Source organism: Equus quagga, chromosome 7, assembly GCF_021613505.1.
Source record: "Equus quagga isolate Etosha38 chromosome 7, UCLA_HA_Equagga_1.0, whole genome shotgun sequence".
NCBI classification, from domain to species: Eukaryota; Metazoa; Chordata; class Mammalia; order Perissodactyla; family Equidae; genus Equus; species Equus quagga.
The window spans coordinates 120,924,885-120,941,387 of NC_060273.1; the positions used below are offsets into that span (position 1 = coordinate 120,924,885).

Sequence of the window (16,503 nt, forward strand, 5' to 3'; positions counted from 1 at the left end):
AAAAATGAAGCAATATTTTCCAACCTGGGCTTAGGGCCCTCAGGCAACGAGAGAGATCACAGCTAAATCTCAAAAGCAGTTCAGTTGGGGTTTTGGAGTTTCTATATTTTGTTTTTTAAACCATATTTCTTTTTTCCTTCTTCTCTCCCAAGTATCTAAGTTCTTCCTTACAATGCCAGGAAAGAGATGGACCTGTAGTGTTTGATACTAGTAAAAGGAATCACCAGCTTTGTTTCTTTTACTTTTAAGTTTTGGAGAAGAGATAAATGAGTAAGGAACATGCGATTCTAAGTATCCTGGGGAGAAAAGTTTGAGCATCTGTGTCCTAGAATCTTATCACCACTCTTCAACAGTGTTTTGTGTTTCATGAACTCCATCTCGAATGTTGAAAGTTAGATGAAGTTTCTTTTAAGACTTATATTGTTCCTATCTTGCTTTCTTGGAAAACTTAATACTCAGGGATAGGTTCTCTACTTCATTATGAGAAGAATTGCTATCTGCCAGGGAAAAAGCTTCAATAGTCCTAATTATTTAAAAATCAGATCTTTTTTTCTTTGTTGTTTGCTTTCATATTTTTCACACTTAACCTGGATTCAACTATTACTAAAGTGATTACTATCACTTATTAATCATAAATATAAAGAGGTTACGCTTTTAAAATTGAATAATTTTAAAAATTATTGTGTAATAGACTCATGTGTATAAAACTTTGTTTTCTCCATGAGGAGAAGTTAGGAAGCTTAAGGGGGAAGCCTTAACTTTATAGTTTTTTTTTTTATTAATTGGACGGCTAAAAAATAAATCATAATGTAAATTTAAACTACATCATGTTAATTACTTTGGTTAATTAGAAAACTGTTCTAACAGATTGTGCAAGATGGTTTAGATTAATGCTTTCTAACCTTTTTTCTGCCTGCACGCACAGGCACCTGTCAGAAGCACCTTTCATTTCAAACATTATATTTTCACTCAGGTTAACCCGTAATGGAATGGGTTTGCGCTGATGGCGGCACAGTCCTGCCTATATCCCTCTAGCTGGATACTCTTGGTTATTCTCAGGGCCCTGTCCTGGGTATAAAGTCTTTTTACTTTAAACAACTATAGACTACTAGTGTTTGTCTTTAATTAGAAAACATAAATATAAAAACTCTGAAAAGATTGATATTCTTATAGAAAAGGAGAAAAAAATAGTGGTAGGATGTATGCAATAATTAAGTTGTACAAAAGTTAAAAAGAATTCACATTATATCTTAAAATGATGTGGAAACTAAATGTGCCTTAACTTCCCATTAATCATTTTAATTGAAATTGACGTCCTTTCAATTTGAGAATCCTACTTAAGCTTAATATTACAAAATCATGACAGCTTCTAACAGGGATGCAGTATACTCTTATTGCTTATAAATGATTTAGTAGCTGTTAGCCAAAATAGGTAGAAAATTGACAAATATGTTTAGGGAAAACTTGTACAATAATGTTAAATGATTTTAGAAAGAATTTTGATGGAATAACATGTGGAAATACCAGAAGATAGTTCAGTGCAAAATAAGAACTGGAATATAAATATCCCTCTTTAAATTCTTACTATAATTTGCAGAGATTATGAGTTTTGCAGATTTATAAGAGGACTATTTATTTCCCTTGTTATAAAAATAGTTTAGCTTCTCCTTTCCCCTAATGCTCAATCTCAAAGAAAAGCTGACGTCTGTTATTTGGTGGATCGGCTTTTTTACTTCAGTAGAGTTTCAGATTTCTGTATTGTTCTGTGACCAGAGTACTGCAGAGTTAAATTGAGCAAGATACCCTGGTGTTAGGGGGCTGAATATTTGGTGGGGCTAATAATTTTGAACTAGTGGCATTTGTTTATTTATTAGTTTTAGTTCTTACATTAAAGAAGTAATTTGTTCAAATACTTGACCATTATAAATATATAACCTGAGTTATGGTGAATATAAGAAGACATTTAGAATGAAAGTAACAGACTTGGTAAATGTCTTCAGAAAATGTACGCTGAAGTTCTATATATGTATTTCTGGTTATATGTATCCTAAAGCACATATTAATTATAGGAAATATGAAAACATGGAGAGGTCTTTTTAATCAAAAAGTTCAGAGGTTATCTAGCTTTTCATTATCTGCTTTAGTCTTGTCTTACCAAATCATATACTTACAGAATATAGCATTATAAGTATTATTGTTATAATATTCTATAAATATATTAAAAAGTTGAAATCAATTCCTAGTACAGCAGTTTTTAGATAGTACCTCCAACTTAAATGTAGATTGTATTCTAAAACACTTAGAAATAAAATAACCTTTTTTTAGAGAAATGATGCTATAAATGGCACCCGCTGCCCCCACCCCAAGATTAGCCCATGAAAGTTCCTTTGGTCTGTAATGTAGCATACAAGATCATATTTTTTTCAAAGAAAACAGTGCTGTTGCTAATGAGTAATTAGGGAAACAAATCTGAGGAAGTATTTATCTTGAATCATGGTATTTGAGAAAAAGCAGAGAGATGTGTGTGAAAGGGAGATTAGCTAGAGTGGGATTAACTGAGGTGAGAACAATGAAAGTCAGGAAAAGGCATGATGCCCCCTGACAAATGAGGTGCTGCCGGCAAGGAGGTTCATAAGGATACTGCCCTCACACAGTTTTGAGAGCCTCTTGCCCCTGGAATAGGGGGATAAAGATGAGCTGTTCCTGTACTTCATATTTTTTGACATTTTAGAAGGGGGACTATCCTTTAATGAACCTTAGGAAAACAAAGGTTTAGCTTTTATAAAACCCGAAAATCCCTTAAATTTATAACCATGAATAGAGAATAATTTGTATTTTCATTATTATCACCAATGATAGAAACAGATCTTAAACTGAAACTTTTTCTCTATTGTTTTTTGACTTTGAGTATATTATCCCAGGGAAAATGTTTTTGAGATCATTCTTCAAAAAGTCTGTTTACCGTAAAAGCATGTAATTAATACTATTTCAGCTTTCCTAAACTGCCATGTAAAACATTATTTCTATGGCAAATTCATTCACTGATTGAGTCCTGCTGTGTGCCAGGCACTCTTCTTGGTGCTCTAACTACAGCAGTGAACAAGAGACAAGAATCTTTGATCTCATGGAGTTTATATTCTAGTACAGATTTATTTCAAGTTCCATTTGAAAGATGCCAACATTTTTATTACCTTCAGGTTGGCTTGCTTCAGGTGGGCGCCTGAGCTGGAGCAGCTGGAAGTCTAGTTATATCCAGTACCCTGATAATTGAGCATGGGTAATAATATATGAACCATTTTTAAATAGGGCGACAAATGACAGCTTCCTTTTAAGGAACAAGGACTAGAGTCCTTATCCCTTGCCCAACTGTTCCTGAGTAAGGATTCTTAGGTTTGTGAGAATATTTGAGCCATTTACCTGTCAGGCAGGTCTCTTTTTAAGATTTCATGTGTTACTGCTAAACTACCGTGTGACTTTGGTGCTGTGTACAGTTTTGTAAAGGCAGTAGAATAAGTTGTTGAGTGAACACACTCTGGGTCCAGACCGCCTAGGCTTAAATCCTAACTGCCTCTGGTCTAGTTGTGTGATCTTAGGTGAGTTACTTAACCTCAGTACCAGTTTTTTAAAATCTGTAAAGTAGTGATAATAGTTGGCTAATGTGTAGATGAAACGAGTTAACTGGTAATGTCTAGCACTTGCAAGTACTAAATAAGGGCTATCACTATTTTCCATGCTTCACATATAGTTTATGTTAAAATTACTTTTCTAGATGTTTTTGCCCAGCACCTTATTTTGTTTGGTGAGTTTATGCTTTCAAGGAGAGCAGTTTGGAATAACGGAAATCTGAGTTCTAGCTTTGGATCAGCCACTGATTTGATCTTGATTTGATCAGTTATTAAAGGGGGTTCAGATAAAATGATCTCTTTAATATTGTCCTGTAAAATTAAAATATTTTAATGATTTTTAATTGATGAGCATGTTGAACCTTTGGCTGTTTTTGAATAGTCAAAGGGAACTTGTTTAATCATACTGTGAAATGGTGATCCCAGATACATAGTTTTCGTACCACAGCTTATCAGTGGCTGTTAGTATCTCAGATTTTGAATTATTGGGTGATTTGCAATTGATTCCCATGATGTGTGTTTAATTCTAAATATAAACAGCTTGACAAACCTGCCCAATAAAAGGTTGTTCCCTAACGTAACCTCTACCTTGGCTTTACATGTTGCTGAGAACCTATTTCATAAAATTATTGTCATAACCTCCTACTAAAATTTGAGTCAGATAAACTAGAAATACATTGTTTCCCTAATTACAATTTAATTTGTGTATTGTACTTTTCATTAATTTAAAAATGTTATAAACTTCACTTAGGTTTGCTTTGTTTTTGTGTCCTATTTCCTGGAAGACTATTCAGACTTTCATTAGTTTTTCACTTCCTTTCAAGGAGTACCTTGTGAATAAGCATGTTGTAGAATCAAAATAAATGTTATAGTCAAATTTTATTGGAGTTCAGGTCATATAAAGATAGCTGTGTTTAACTCCCACCAAGTTATCTGTGGTTTTTTCCTGAACTTTTCATTCTGCAGCAAAGTTCTGTTTTCATTAACTACACACTATTTTAAAGTAGAAGATGGTGGTGAGAGATCAGTCTGTGTTACTTTTGGATTTTTTTTCTTCGTGAAAGCAATGGCAGTCTTGATTGTAACAGAAAACTACTTGGAATTTGGACTTGAAACAGGTAATAATTTTATACAACTTTAAAAATCAGTTTTGCTTTATCTACCATTAATATTTTTTACTTCCATATTTGAGTTTTATTTCTGATAAGTTTTTAAAATTAGATTTGAGGTGTATATTCTGTAATGTTCTAAATAATTAACTTTTATTGTTCTTAAGATCTTCCTTTTTTTGTTTTAGCCAAGTTTTTCTGTTAGCTTTTTCCAAAAATACTGTCCCTTCCCCCTTTTTTCCTTACAGTTAAATGTTTCCATAATGCTGAAGTTTACTCACATAGATGAAGACGCAAATTTTAATGCAAATTTTATGCACAGTCATGGAATGTACAAATATCAAAGGAATGTTTTCAAAGACTGTTCCTGCTAATAAGCAAATTTTATTGCATTATGGCATACTAAATTAGCACATGAAAGAGCTAAGCTAGTCACTTCAAAATTTAAGATGCTCTGTTTTCTAGCATTTTATTTCCAAAGAAAGATTCTGTATTTTACCCCTGTGATAAGAATAATTTTCTTTTTTCCCTACAGGGTTTACAAATTTTTCGGACAGTGCAATGCAGTTTCTTGAAAAGCAAGGTTTAGAATCTCAGTAAGTTTTTTTAAAAATTAAGCATTATTTAAATTTTTCCATTTTTAGTAAAACAGCATTTAGTATAAATGGTTCTTTGTTTTTAATCAGTGAAGAGGTCTTTCTTAAGTAGGATTGTCACTTCTAGAAATAGCCTTACCCGTAATTTTTACGAGTATAGTATATTGTATACTTAATATTTTTGTAGAATTCTTATTTGGATTTGCTTTTACTTGATTTAATTCCTCTACCCCCAGATGTTAGACTAAATTTACATCTGAGTCACATATCAAATTCTATCTCAAATGTGTAGGTTGGATTGTTACAAATGTGGCTAAAGAGATGCCTGATTTATAGTTCACTAAAACCCATTATAGAGAATTGACCAAGAGCTGTCTTTCTGTAGAAGTTTACTTTTATTACTGTTATTGTTGTGGTTTTTAAAGTAATTGATCAGAAGAAAGGAAATTCCTAGGAAGTTAACCTAAAAAATTTATCAGCTTTTTAAAAAATTTTGTTTCTAGGGGTCCTGTTTCAAAACTTACTTTCAAATTTTTCCTGGCTCTTTTCTGTTCGCTCATTGGGGCTTTTTTGACATTTCCTGGATTACGGCTGGCTCAAATGCATCTGGATGCCCTGAATTTGGCAACAGAAAAAATTACACAGTAAGCGGAAAATGTACATAAGCACATGCAGATAAATATATGTTTTCCATCTTAATGAAGGTATATTATTGCAATGAAATCATAAATTATTGTATTGAAAATTAATAACCATTTGATGTCACACTACTTCCTCTTTCTACTATAAGCAAGTTTCTTTTATTCATTTCTAAATTTTAAGTCCTGTGTTAAAAAATATATATTTAATCAATTACTAAACTTCTATTATACTTGTTAAAATGGAAATATCAATATTTATGTTCTTTTTAGGTTAGAGGTCAATGTTTATGATATTGTAATCTCTACAACTGGACTAAGGATCCATGGAAATTTCCGTAAACGCAAACATTTTAATTACATTGTATTTAAATTTTATTTAAATAATTTAGTGTTTTTTATTTAAAATATTTAAAAATTTTTTGAAAGTAAAATCTGTATACATAGGAGATGTTTGTTTTCCTTAAATTATTGATCTGTTTGTAAAACGTTAAAATTATACATTATTTTACTTGGGGATAACTAATATTGTACAATGTTAAATATCATAGGTTACTTTTAACTACCAAATTCTATTTTAGTTCTCAAATGGAGAAATTATATTTGAATTTCTATAAATAGTTCAGAGCCCATTTACTATATTCTTCGTGGTTGTCACAGATTTTTTTTGTTGATGTAGACACCTTGGCAGAACGACAGGTTTCTATCTCCTTCAACTCATATCCAGATCCAAATTCCCGTCTCGTCTTTTTATTGACGCCCACGTTGAGAATATTCCATTTTGATTTATGTATTTATAATCATTAAGTTTCTCTGAGTGATCATATTTCCTAACATTTCTTCTCTTTAAAACCCTATTTTTAATGATGCTGATTCTCTGATCTTTTTACATTCTTATCTCTCTTACTTATGTCATTTTCCTTTATTTTAATTTTGACAGTCTCTTTATTTTTTTCCTTACCTCCATTTTTCTACATATGCTTTGTGTGTCTGCTTACTTATTCTCACCTCCCACGACACACTCCCTCGTCCCTCTTTTTCCCCTCCTTTTACTCAGCATGCTCTTGGCTACGTCCTGCCTTTCTCCCACCATACTCTCTCTAATGGCTTCTTTTAAAACAAAACCTGATTCTCCCCCTCCTCTCTATACAGACACTTCAGTCCACTAACCCCAGTGTTATGATTTAAATAAGCTGAAAGGGTGGGTGGAGGGGAGCCCCTCACCAGCTACTGAAACCGCTGTGGGCTGCTCCTTGATACTAGAGTGTTCCCTAGCAACACTGCATATCTAATACTGCTGCTTTCTTCCCCCGCACTGATGGTTTACCCAGGCTGTGGGATGAAAGAATCACTTTATAAAAACATTTAAAGCATTCAGTGATGGTTTGGAGTTGGGGGGGCACATTTTACTTCCCTTTTCAGTAGAAGGTGGCTTCTTTTAAGATTTTTCCCTTTGGGGATTTAGAGTTTTATTTTATTTTCGGTTTATTGCATTGTGTTGTAGCATTCTGCCTTGATACAAGGGTGTGGGCAAGCTAGTTCTGTTGTGAGAGTAGCATGACTGGCACAAAGAGCGGCGTGCTCCTCACCCCATGGCCAGGCACTGGTACTCGTTTTAATGCCAGGACTTAGAACCCGAGTTCCACCTTTCCCTGTCAGGTGTTCAGGTTTCCTGACCCAACCCTGTTTTGTCACGTAGATCACTATCATTTAAGCTATTATGATATTTTAGTGTGCATGTGTATGTGTGTATGTATTTTAAATCCTCCAGTTTAGCCCTTCAGCATGGTTGATAATGAAAGCAGTACATGGTAATAAAATAGTCTGAAGAATTTGTCTTTTTCTAAAATAAGAAAAATCTTTACCAGTCATCTGTCTCTGTAGGATACAAACTTGGGACAACAATTAACAATGAAGTTACAGCTCAAACCTGAAACCTTTTGCTCTTTTAGGTATACTGTCTTATCAGGAGTAATACAGGTTTCCTTGGTTTGTGTACGATAGGGAAATTAATTTCAGATATTTCAGATATAGTCATAATACTCTTAAGAAATAAAAATATGTGAATCATTTATGATTTTGCCAATCATACATTATATTATTATACATGATTGTACATGATCATTGCATATTGAAAGATTCCTCAGTTATAAGTTGCTGTAGTAGGTTTGTCTGCCATATATCTTCTCGTATTATGGACCTTGCTAATCACCATCTCTTACTTATAAATAATAAGGAGACACTTTGTTTCAGCTGCACTGAAAAACAGCAAAAGAAGACTAAAAAATCCATTGGATCCGTTAACGTTGTAAAGTTGAAAGAATCATTTAAGGACCTGTGTGTTAGTTCAATCAGGGATATAGAAGGGGATTGTGACAGACACTAGAAGAGAAGTGAGCAGATGTAGAGTACAGTGCTAGGTCTGCCCCTAACCTGTAATATTGCCGTGAGCAAGTCGTTTAACTTTCCTGGGTCTAAAAGTTCTCTTCTGGAAAATTAAGATAATGAGGTAGTTTTGCAAGGGCTCAAGTCAGCATTAAGTGGTAATGATGAGTATAAAATAACGGTGACAGTAGTACCTTAATATAGAATACTGAAAATTAGTTACTACCTTCATTTTGTAAATCCCAAGTTTCTGTGTTTATTAGTGTATTTTGTTTCTGGATATTTATATTAATTTCTTACATATTTTCAGAACATTACTTCACATCAACTTTTTGGCACCTTTATTTATGGTTCTACTGTGGGTGAAACCAATCACCAAAGACTACATTATGAACCCACCGTTGGGTAAAGAAAGTGTCCCTTTGTAAGTATGGATATTTCAGGGCTAATTTTTGTTTCGTTATATAATCAAAACTGTTTTCAAAAATGTTATATATTCTATTTAAGTTTTTTAATGATAATATTAGGACATTGTATTTTTTAAAAAATTCATAGAAATGCTAAAAGATGTGTTATAAATTTGACCAGGTCATCATTTAACCTTTTGTGATCTTCATTAATGAATATGAATGTGAAGTATTACCCTGCACTGATATTAACTTATATACTTGTAAATTTTTTTGCTTTCTCACTTAATGTCCACTTGTTTTGTGACATTTTCCTGTTGTTGTTGTGCCTGTTTTTAAGATATCCTCTGCAGTTCTTTTGCTTTTTCTTAATTGTGAAAGTTAATGGAGGAAAAAATGAGTAGTATAAATGGATTCATATATTCATCCCATGTAAGAGTTCCTGAAGTTTTCCATATTTTCCTCACCCTCTTTAGTTTTGTTTTTTGGTAAAGTAGTTTTTCAAATTAGAGGCGTAGCATTTTTACCCTTGAATACTTTAGTATACACCTCTAAAAAATAATATTTTCCTACGTGACAATAGTGTCATCACACCTATCAAAATGGAAAAATAATGCCCTAACATTATTATCTAATATTAGGTCATTTTTATCCAATTAGACAATATTTTAACAGAGAAGATAATAAGGAAACATAAAAAAAGTTTATTAAAAGGCATTAATAACTGTATTTGATAAGTTAACTCGTTAGCCTCATGGAACTATGTTAGAGTAATAGATTCAGACAGAGCTGGTTCAAACCCCAGTTCTGATCCTCACTAACATTGAGGATTGTTTAACCTCACTGAGCCTCTGTTTCCCCATCTGGAAAATGAAGATAATAGTATCTCCCTCACAAACTTAACATTGGAATTAAATGAAGGAACACATATAATGCAACCAGCTGGAAGTAAGGGCTTAATAAATGTTCCTTTCATTGCTTTGCCTCATCAAAACTAAAATAGAAAACCTTGACTAGTCATTGACTCCACAGTATACATTTTATATTATGTATTTCTTTTAGATCCTGGTACAAATTTTTCTTGGAGTATATAATCAGTGATGACCATGACTTTTGTGGGGTTTTGTTCCTGTTAATCTTACTGAACTAGGGAAGTACCCGTTGAAGTTACAGTGTTTTTTTCCCCGCATGAATAAGCTTTATTGGTAATTTTAACTTGACAGATTCACTAAGTATTTAAAAATAATCCTAAGGATTCTCAGGTTTTAGACAAACGTCTTCTAACTCATGTCTTTAATACTAAAAGCATTCCCAGTCCTTCCTTGAAGTTTAGTCGTAGAAGTTCGATTTTATACTCCTGTAATTATGTTCTCAATTTTATGTTTGCCTTAGTTTAGTTAGGAAAACAAGGAAATTAGCATTTATGATGCATCCATCATATACCAGTTATTATGCTAGGTATGGATACTTCACATATTTTATCTCCTTCATTCTTACAGTAATTCTCTTTTGTGATTGCTATTCTCTTCCCATTTTATAGATGAAATAACAGACTCAGAAGTTAAATAATTTGGCTAAGGGTTATTCACCCAGATTTGGTGTATATAAAGCGTTAGTGGTTATACCAACATTCATTTCCCACTTTTAGCCAGACTAAACTTTGTGCAGATTAGCAGTGAAGACTATGCTTAAAGGAAATGGGGATAAGGAATTTTTTCTTTGGGTGTATATTAAATTGTAGAAAAATTTTGTTGTATATGAAGATCTAGGATCCTCTTCTATAGCTTTATTTCCTTTGTCCCATCCCCATTTCTGACCTGTTGTATAAACAATGTAAACAAAATTGCAGTCTTATCTCTGCTCTATCCTATTCTTTTTTATTTGTCAGACCATTACATTAAGTGATTAGACAGAGATGATTTTAAATTTTTGTTTAAAATCCAAAGCCCATTTGGTAGATTGAGAAAGAATGACTGCTCATCAATCAAAGAGAATGAGATGAAGAAGAAAGCAAGTGACAGGTCTTCATCTGTCGCATGGACTAAATGGTTTGTGGAAAGGTCTCTATTTGTAGTCAGAAGGAAAAATGGTTATAATGCAGTTTCAATCCAGAAATGTATTTAAATCTATCCATGTGTTCTTATTTGACATCAAAAAAATAAAATGTGGGCAAACAGAGTCCATATGTGCTTGTGACCTTGTAAGAAGAAAACCAAAAAGAGAACATATACGGAGAAACCTAGAATGGCTCCAAGAATTTGGAGAAATTTCTCCTGCCTGTTCTTTACCCATATATTTTGTCCCAGCTCAGGGTCCTTTCCTGAGTTACCCCATCAGATCAGTTTTATCAAATCTTTATGAGGTTGGTTAAATAATCTGAATTAGAAGATCCTATTTAATAACTGTTATCCTAAATCCTGAACTACTCATAAACTGAGCGAATATTTTTTGATTCACTGCCTTATTCCATTCCTTTCATTCCTATTACCTGTCACCCTCAGAGTCTATATAGTAGCTGTCTTCAGGATGCTACCAGTCAAGTGTGTCTGCTACACATCTCCAGGGAGCAGAGTATTGTCTATAGGCCCCTGGAAAGGTTCAAGGCTGTGGGTGGCCTTGTGTCTTGTGTATTGTCAGTCTCACATGACTGACTCCTTAATCTCATTGTTCATAACAGTGGAAATGTGTGGATAAAAGATTAGGTCTTTATCCTTCCTAGCCAACAGTGCTTTTCCATTAGAATTTTATGTCCATGTGCACTCATGACCTTGTAAGAAGGAAACCAAAAGAGAGCATACATAATAAAGCCTTTGTTCCATCCGCATTTCTGACCTCCATTTCATAAATAGTTCAAACAAAACTGTACACTTTCACATCTTCTCTGCTCTTTCTGTTCCCTTTACTGTCCTTCAACTATATTTCCCCCTGGCAACTTCTCTTGTATTGTAGTTTTAGTCCCTTTTCTTGGTGTTTAATCTGCACAGAAGGAAGGGCTGATGATGGAACCTGTGTTGAAGAGAAGTGTTGTCAGATTTTTTGTCTTTGCCTATTTGTTCTTATTTATAGCCACCCATTCTACCCTCATGGTCTTAAGAATTTGAGGGAGAACCTTTCAAATCCTATTTGGCAGATTACTCCACGTATTTCAGCAGTCACGTATGAAGTACCTGCTATGTACTAGAGATTAGATGCCAAACATGGTCTAGTCATTACTTCCAAATTACCCACAACGTCATCTTTTATCAAAGCAGAAGACATGGCCTTTTAAAAACATTAAACCCAAGAAGGACATTCAGAAATTACTTTCTTTCTAAAGTCCTCACCCTAGTCTGATTTCTGAGAAAATGTCCTCAGGGTACATCTTTTCACCTGGAATCTCCTGTAGTTTCCTTCTTTCTATCTCCTAGTTTCCAGTTTAAGAGTGCCCAACTTCTCTTTTCATTTCACAGCCAATTTTTTTTCCCCATGGAAGAGGGTGAATAGAGAAAAGCATCCCAAGTTTTTGGTCTACTTTTTTCTTCTGGATATCTGTTACTACTTTATTTTCTTGATTTGTTTGTCTATCTGGTTCTAGTATGCAAGTGAGAGTGTTATATGGGTAATCTAGGGCAGAATGGAATACTTTTATATCTCCAAGTCTATAGCTAAGTGTAGATTTCCTATATCTTACGTGGTGAACGTTAACATAGTATAACTAGCATGCTAGCATATTTTGGTCTTTGAGAGCACCATATCAACTTTTTGATCTGTAGAATGACAGAAGCTACATTCGATACTCTGCGACTCTGGTTAATAATAGTGCTGTGTGCTTTGCGGTTGGCCATGATGCGTAGTCACCTGCAAGCTTACTTAAATTTAGCCCAGAAATGTGTGGATCAGATGAAGAAAGAAGCAGGGCGAATAAGTACGGTTGAGCTACAGAAAATGGTAAGTTGTATACTGTGGTGTGAAGAATAGCAAATACTGTGTTGTAAAAGAAAAGACAATTTGGTTTATTTTACTAGATAGTAATTTTGTCGCATAATATTCTTATTGTAAATGGGATAATCTTAAACTGGCCCATATCAGACAGACCTTGATCTGATTTTGGTGCTGAGTGAAGAAAAGGTCTCTATTCTTCCTGCCTTAAATGTTTTGGGTATCATACAGCTGGGTGGTAAAAAGCTGTGATATGTCTACTCTTGCTAAATGGGACCCCCTAATTGATTTGAAAAACATTACAGCATATTGTCCAGCCTTTATGGCTTAAAGGGCAGGAAATATTAGTGACTAAATTTATTCCTTTTAACAGTATCCCAAATACTTGGACATGAAATGTAAATATTTAACTTAATAGGAATTTCAAAGAAGGAAATTTGATCTCAGTCAAATATGTTGATGTAGAATGGGGATTTAGTGTTTTTATTTATGAGGAGTTTATACTTATAAATGACTCTGCTTGTTATTATTTAGTTTGATGTTTTAGATGTCTTTAGAGATTTTAGCATTTTCTTTTATATTTGAAATGTAAATGAATACACACCATTTGAATTTAGTGGTTATTTTCTCCAATTTATATTGATCACTTAAGAACTGTTTTTAAAGAATTTATTTTAGTATTATCACATTTTGAAAAACTTCTATTTAAGTTGAGCCTTTCTGAAGTCAGTTTGGGGGCATTTATGAATTGCAAACTTAGTACCATTTAGCTTCCTTCCCAGGAAAGGATAACTTCTCTCTTAAGCAACTCAGTTTGACAGTTATATGAAAATTTAATTCACTCATAATGTGTCAGCAGTATTAGACACTTAAGAATGTTGTTGGTTGCAGGTGGCTCGAGTCTTTTATTACCTGTGTGTCATTGCACTGCAGTATGTGGCACCTCTGGTAATGCTGCTTCACACAACTCTGCTTTTGAAAACACTAGGTAGGCGTGCCCTGGCAACTGGGAAATGTTTTATTTTCTGTCTATGCTTAATAATGCTTTTTGTTACCTACAATGTAATATGCCTCTTAAAATCGTTTCTCCCTAAAAGTTTTAAGAGGAAACATGGGAAACTTTTAGCTGTAGAAGTAGATTTGTCATCTTGATTTTGAAAACTCAGGACCATATGGTTTTATAACGTTAGGCTTTACTTACAAGAATTGTTTGCTAAAGGTTAATTCCCAAATTTACTAAGTAACTTGAGTGAGCACTGTTAATATTAGTTATTTTGTGTTATAAGAGGATGATTTAAGATTTTGTTAGGGCCTAACATTTAAATTATTACAAGATAGGTAATTCTATGAATTACAGAATCCTTTGGTGAGTTCTACTTGATAGCTCATATCTAAGATAACATATTATCTTATGACACAAGATAACTTATGTCCAAAGATTAAGGATTTCTCAACGGAAGAACAAAGTTCTCCTATGAGTCTGTGCACTAAGCTGTCGAGTCCCTGTGTGGTGTTATTCAAGAACTATCTGTTGTTATATTGATCGTTTCCTTTTGCTTAGATCAGGCAGTCTGCCAATGTGGGAGTTTAAGAAACCCAAAGGAACTAAAAGTATTATTTGGGTGGGCTTAGTAGATAACATAGAGCTGATGATAGATGTAAGTGTGCTTTAGGAATCTATGGCATGTAAAAGACTAGCACAGTTAGATTATGTGGCTCATATCCTGTCCAACATAGGAAAGTCTATGATAAAACAACTTCTGGAAGCTATTAATAGTCTCTCACATTGAAATCATACATAGTTTCTGAGAAAGAAATTTATTCTGATATTCTAGGGGTAGAAAAGATTTCTAAGAAGTTATTGAGTCTGTCCCTGTCACTCCAGTAGAGGTAATTGATTCATGAGTTATACAAGGAAAAGTTGTTTTTATTATTTTACCAGATTTTAGTGCAGTTAATTAAAGTAAGTTAGACTTTTAGCTTTTATTTGTACTTTTAATGATAAGACCAGATTGTGGTCTGGTCACATTGAGTTTTTTACCAGGTATGTAGAAAGATTATTATTTTACTTTATTTCAGCATAAAATAATTTTATATCATTAAACTTTTTGTTCTTAATTTCAAATGTAAGTTAAAAGAATTTCGTATTTTTTTTTTAATAAGGTTTGGAATTAGTTACTCTTCAAGTTTTAATTGTGTCTTGAATTTTCTAGGTAATCATTCATGGGGCATTTATCCAGAACCTGTCTCTACCTTGCCAGTGGATCATAGTCTGCCCTCCCATTCTGTTCACTCTGAATTACCATCTGCTGATGGGAAGATGAAGGTGACCGTTACACAAATAACAGTGGCCCTGAGCAGCTTAAAAAACATTTTCACTCCTCTGCTTTTTCGAGGACTTCTGTCTTTCTTAACCTGGTGGATTGCCGCTTGCCTCTTTTCTACAAGCCTTTTTGGGCTTTTCTATCACCAGTATTTGACTGTGGCATGAATCTCAGTTATCAAAAGGATATACTTTGAATTCAAGTATTTGTGCCCTGGAAGGGCTGGCGAAAAGCAGAAGAAAGCAAATACAAAGGAAAAAAAAACATATCAGAATATCTTGTTTTAAATGCTTCCTCTGTATTCTCAGGGTGAATTAATGGTATATTATTTAAAATTATGGAATAGATTGTTTCTGCTATACTGTGGCATTGGAATTTTAACTCCTTGTATTAAGAGATGTGAGAGGGCTATCCACAAGGGTAATGCTTCTGATTACCTTGGTTTACAGAAACCTCCAGCAGTCTTTGAAACTTCTCATATGACTCCAGTTATTGATTGATTGCTCTTAATGGTATTAAGGTACTGTTAATATTCATAATGGCTGCCTATAGAACAATCTTCAAACTGAGCCATGCTTTAGGGGAGGGAAAGGAGCTAAAGTCACTTCTGTTGGTAATATATTAGTCATTCTTCAGATGACAACAAAATCCAACAGAAAGGAAGAAATAGCTACTGTATATTACAGTAAAGAAAGCTGTATAGTAATTTTAAATTTAATGGACATGTACATGCTTGATATCTACAAGTACTGCTGCTTGAGAGTGGCAAGAATCTTGTTTTAAAATGTGTTCTGTCCAATTTGAGGGATCTATTAAAATGATTGGCTGTATGATCATTTGCAATCTTGCTGTTAGGTTTGGGCCTCCCATCTTTTATTTTATTCTATGATCCTAAATAGTTCTTTTTAATAGTCTAAAACTATTTATCAATATTGATCATACTTTTAAAAAATTACTTTGTAATCCTGCTGACTACCTGTATGTATTATATATATATATTATATATTAAATATATAATATATTGAGATTATAAAAGTTGAAAATATTGAATCATTATATTTTAAGTTGCTGAATGTATGTTAAAACGTGATTGAATGAGATGTATTTGTATCTAGAAATTTTGTTTCTTTTTGGAATGAGATTAAAATACATTTTGAAAGTTCATCAGAGCAAGCAATTTATTTGTGTTGCCTATGTGTGAGCGTACTTAAAATTTTATAAATACACAGGTGGTTTTTCCAAAATTAAAATTCTTTTTCTGTCATTTTCAAAAATTAGAACCTTTCCCATTCTAAACAAGTCTATAGGTATCATTTAAGCCTATATTAAATAAGGCTTGTTTTAAATTTGTAGTATTTAGAATTAGAAATACTAAATTTTTATTTTACAGGACAGAAACTGAGGTCATTTGAATGAAAAATTCAAATGAAATGAAAAAACAAGTTAAATTCTTTTTGATGCTTTTTACATCTAAAACTCAAAATGAAGGATTACAGTTATAAA

General features: G+C 33.2%; 1 protein-coding gene across 2 annotated transcripts in view; it reads left to right on the forward strand.

Annotated features, from left to right (window-relative positions):
- Nucleotides 1-16,164, forward strand: part of TMEM161B (transmembrane protein 161B) — a 68,417-nt gene extending 52,253 nt beyond the window's left edge. For both annotated transcript variants that reach the window (XM_046666922.1, XM_046666923.1), the window contains 7 exons: nt 4,590-4,741; nt 5,268-5,328; nt 5,832-5,972; nt 8,662-8,775; nt 12,511-12,685; nt 13,568-13,664; nt 14,890-16,164. In XM_046666922.1, coding sequence (XP_046522878.1) covers nt 4,590-4,741; nt 5,268-5,328; nt 5,832-5,972; nt 8,662-8,775; nt 12,511-12,685; nt 13,568-13,664; nt 14,890-15,167 — 1,018 coding nt within the window. In that variant the 3' untranslated portion in view covers nt 15,168-16,164. The remainder of the gene's footprint in view (nt 1-4,589; nt 4,742-5,267; nt 5,329-5,831; nt 5,973-8,661; nt 8,776-12,510; nt 12,686-13,567; nt 13,665-14,889) is intronic.
- The last annotated feature ends 339 nt before the right edge of the window (nt 16,165-16,503 follow it).